The sequence below is a fragment of the Podarcis melisellensis genome (assembly GCF_964234715.1).
Source record: "Podarcis melisellensis genome assembly, chromosome: 14".
NCBI classification, from domain to species: Eukaryota; Metazoa; Chordata; class Lepidosauria; order Squamata; family Lacertidae; genus Podarcis; species Podarcis melisellensis.
Window position 1 is genome coordinate 5,493,064 of NC_138546.1, and position 4,036 is coordinate 5,497,099.

At 52.0% G+C, this 4,036-nt stretch overlaps 1 protein-coding gene across 1 annotated transcript; it reads right to left on the minus strand.

Annotated features, from left to right (window-relative positions):
• Positions 1 to 509: 509 nt before the first annotated feature.
• RASD1 (ras related dexamethasone induced 1) lies at positions 510 to 3,475 on the minus strand. The gene is made up of 2 exons (XM_081889366.1): positions 3,067 to 3,475; positions 510 to 1,902 (listed from the first exon to the last, which is right to left on the minus strand). Exons 1-2 carry the CDS (start codon positions 3,350 to 3,352, stop codon positions 1,352 to 1,354), a joined length of 837 nt encoding a protein of 278 aa, XP_081745492.1. The 5' UTR covers positions 3,353 to 3,475; the 3' UTR covers positions 510 to 1,351.
• Positions 3,476 to 4,036: the final 561 nt, after the last annotated feature.

Sequence of the window (4,036 nt, forward strand, 5' to 3'; positions counted from 1 at the left end):
CTCCCAGTTTCCTATTAACAGGATTGCTAAAAACTGTGATATTAACGGGAGGGGGGATTTGCCATAAGTCGCCAATAGATGTCGCTCCTCAGCGAAACGGTCTTGTTTGACAATTGGGTTGGGAAGGCTGTTTGGGTTGCGGAGATTCACCTGCAACCTTAGAACCCACCCTACCTCGTAAAAGAAACTTTGGGATTGTGCCAAAGGTGAAAGGAAACTGTGACATAACAGTAGTCGTTCGCTTGTAGGAAACTTATTCTGTTTTCACAGCGTGGTGACAACATGCCACTCAGAAGACAGTTTCTGGTCTTGTCTGTTGACGTGGTCCTTAGGTATTCCCCAAGTCTGAATTCATCAAAGCTCCCCCACCCCTCCCCATGTTATGCTGGATTCATCAGCTTCCTGCCCTGACCCCTCACCCCGGCTCCCCCCTCCCACCCCGTCCTTGTTTAAATAGCCCACCTGCTGCAACCTCCCTTTTCGGAAACACCAAAAGCCGGACAAAGCGATTTCTCATTATTTTCAAAAGTTTTATTTTTGTAGAAAAAAAATATATTAACAAAGCTCGTCGCAAGAAACACTGAGCTGCGATTTTGTTCAAGTCCATGGACCAGAAAAAGCTCGACATATAAAGTGCCTGTTTGCTTGAATGCAATTTTCTCGTTCTGAGAGAGAAAAAATCAAGACAGAGAAAGGCGAATGTAAACAAGGAGCGGCTTTTCAACAGCCAACTCCCCCCCTCCCCAAAACAAGCCCCTCATAGTCCCAAACATTGGGGCTGAGGGGCACAATAGAGAGTTTTGGCAGGTTATTTTCAGCAGCAACAATGGTTAAATTCTTCTGGAGTTGCTCCACAGAAAACATCACAAAGAGACAGCCTTGAGTGTAACTTCACAGTTCAATAATGGCTGTTTTTCCCCTCCCCCCCTCGAACCCTCCCCCCCCCCCAAGTACTTTAAAGACAAAATACAATGCAGAGAGACAGGAAGGGAAACATTTCTCCTTCCCACAAAGTTTTTCTTTCTTTCCCTTTCTTGCAAATGTCTCTCTCTTCTCCACGTTCAAGTTCTTAAGTCCATCTATCGGCCAGGGAACTCCCGCTGGCAAATCCCAAGACAGCTCACCTCCAAAATCTAAAAAAACGAAATCGCGGGGAGCCGTTGGAAAAAGAGTCCCCTGAAAAGAGCTTGGAGGAATTGTGGCCTTTGGCATGGGAGCTGCGTCGGCGCCCTTGGCAGAGAAGGCGCGTGCTGCCTCTTCTGCCGCTGCCGTAAGCGCTGGCAAGAGTTTTTTTGGTAGTAAACAAGAGGCTTCCCATCTCCGCTGGGAAGGTCTTTAAGGCAAGAGCGGCTTAGCTGATCACACAGCGCTCTTTGTCCTTTGACTGCCCTCCCCGGGTGGTCTTCTCGCGAATGTACATGAGGTCGCTGTGGACGCTTGGCCGGCGGGCAAAGGGAGCCACGATGCCATAGGCGTCTCCGGCACTATCTCCTGATCCTTCCTTCAAGAACTTTTTGCTTTTAAGAGTTTTCTTGTGCAAGAGGTCACAGTACTGAATGGAGACTTTCCGGTGGAGATCTGGGCTCATTTCACTGGGCAGTTTGGCCATGGTGAAGAGAGCCTGGAACATCTGGTCCAAGCTGCTATTCTTCTTGGCAGAGATCTCGAAGTAGGCACATTTCTTGGGGTCCTGCCCCACCAGCTGCTCGATCTCTCGGGGGCCAACCTCGCGGTAGAAGTCGCGGTCGCCTTTGTTCCCGCAGATGACCAGGGGAACATCGATGTTCTCCTTGGTTTTGTTCTTCAGGCAAGACTTGGTCTCCAAGATCTGGTGCTTTAGGCGTTGCACCTCCTCGAAGGAGTCTCGGTTGTCCAGGCTGAACACCAGAATAAAGACGTCTCCTGCAGAAAAGGAAGAAGATGGGAAACAAGGTTAGGATCTCGGTAGGTTTTTGAAAGCATTCCCTGTGCGCACTCATCTAGCCCCAGAGAAACCAAAGCCAAGCCAGCAGGTGGAGTGGCTGGGTGTTTGGAAGAACTGCTTTCTGCCTGGAAGCCCTCTAAGCCATACATTTTTCCATCTACCTGTGCAAGTGTCTTTATTTTGGAAGCGTGCCTTTCACTGGAAAGGTGGCAAGCCAAACTACATTCTTGTGGGAAACCTGCAAAGATTTTCAAATGGTACAGGAGAGAGCAAAATCTCACCAGTAACCTTCCTTTTGGCAGATAAATTCCCTTCCCGTTTCCCCTTTGCTCTCTTTCAAAAGATTGCTCTGGCATTGATTGCAAAAGCCAGAAGTAAATTGCAATGTAACCTGTGCAGATAATAAAAGCTAAGGGCTCAAACTTGCATTGCTCAATTTTTAAGGAACTGGGGAGTTGCAAAGGGTTTTGGATATTGTTGCAAAATTGCAAAGGTTTTGGATTTTGGTTTTGCAAACTGCCCCGTTCATTAAATAAGCAGCGACGATAGGACTAAAGCAAAGCGCTTGGGTGGCTGCAATCTTCATGCACATTTACCCAGGAGTAAGCCCCACTGAACACATTACGGCTTTTACTTCCGAGTAAGCATTTCGGCTGCATGCACATTGATTCCAAAGGGCAGCAGCAACACTGAAATGCCATTCCGACTGCAAAAGGCACCAAGAGACCCCTGCCTGAGGGACGCTTTTGCTTCCCACGCTACTTTCTGCTCTCTTTCTCCCCGCACTTCAGCCTCTATCAACAGGTGTTTGAAACACCAGCAAATCCGCTGAGCCTGGTTCACGAGTTTACAGACCAGGAGCGGCAAATTCTCAAACCATTTCCAAAACATGAGCAGCGTCGTATTTTGGGGATGGATGGCTCGCAAGGCAATGCCGTCAGCTAAAGGATGTGCACAATTTGGAAAACAGCCGGCAAACCGAGAGAAGAGCTATTAATACTATTACTAATTCTAAGATTAATAATAACAATTGGGGGATTATTGATTTTTTCTGAGATGCGCTGATGCGCTTCGCCTGCTGAAGCCAACCCCAAACCCCTCTCGCCCCTTCGGCGCGCGTGTTCCCCGTTCCTGCCTCTCACCTGTGAGGATGGAGAGGCGTCTCATGGCCGGGAACGGGTGGTTCCCCGACGTGTCGAGGATGTCGAGTTGGTAAACTTCCCCGCGGATGCTGTAGAACTTGCGGTGGAAGTCCTCGATGGTGGGCGTGTATTGGTCCTCGAAGCGGCCGGTGAGGAAGCGGGAGACGATGGCCGTCTTGCCCACTTTGGACGAGCCCAGAATGACCATCCGGTAGCAGTTTTTGGCCGGGATATTGAGCTCCGAATCGCTGGGACCCATTTTCTTGATCATCTCGGCCAGGCGCATCGGGAGGCGAGGAGCAGGAGCCGCGGCGGAGAGGCGAGAGGCGGCGGAGACGGCAGGCTGGCAGCGGCTTCCCAGGTCCAGCAAGGAGCGCACGGAGAGGCTGGGATCAGTTGGAGTAAACTCCAGCTCCGCGCCTGCTTATATAGCCGCGGAGCGCGGCCGGCCCGCCCCTTCGGGGGAGAGAAGGGAGGGCGCGCCGAGAGAGGGGCTGGGCTTCGCCCGGGTGCGCAAAGCGGCTCCGCAGGGAGAAGTCGGGACCGGTTTTGGACGGCTCTGGGCAGGGGCAGAGGACGGAGGCTTCTGCTGAGTCAGAACACTGGGCTCGTCGAGACCAGTGTTGTCGACACTGGCTGGCAGAGGCTCCCCGGGGTTTCAGATAGGATTGCTCGGGGGAACATAGGAAAGTGACCTGCCAGGTCCATCCTGCTCAATATTGTCGACACGGGCTGGCAACGGCTGTCCAGGGTTTCAGATAGGTTTGCTCAGGGGGAGCATCGGAAGGTGGCTTCTGCGGAGTCGGACCACTGGGTCCATCTATGGCAGACACGGGCTGGCAGAAGCTCTGTAGGGTATCAGGCGGAGGTCTGTCCTGGGGGTTGAAGCTGGAGCGCTCGGCGTGCCAGGCAGAGGCTCTCCCCCTGAGCTCGGGCGTGTGATATATGGGGGAGCGAGGTCGTTAGCTTG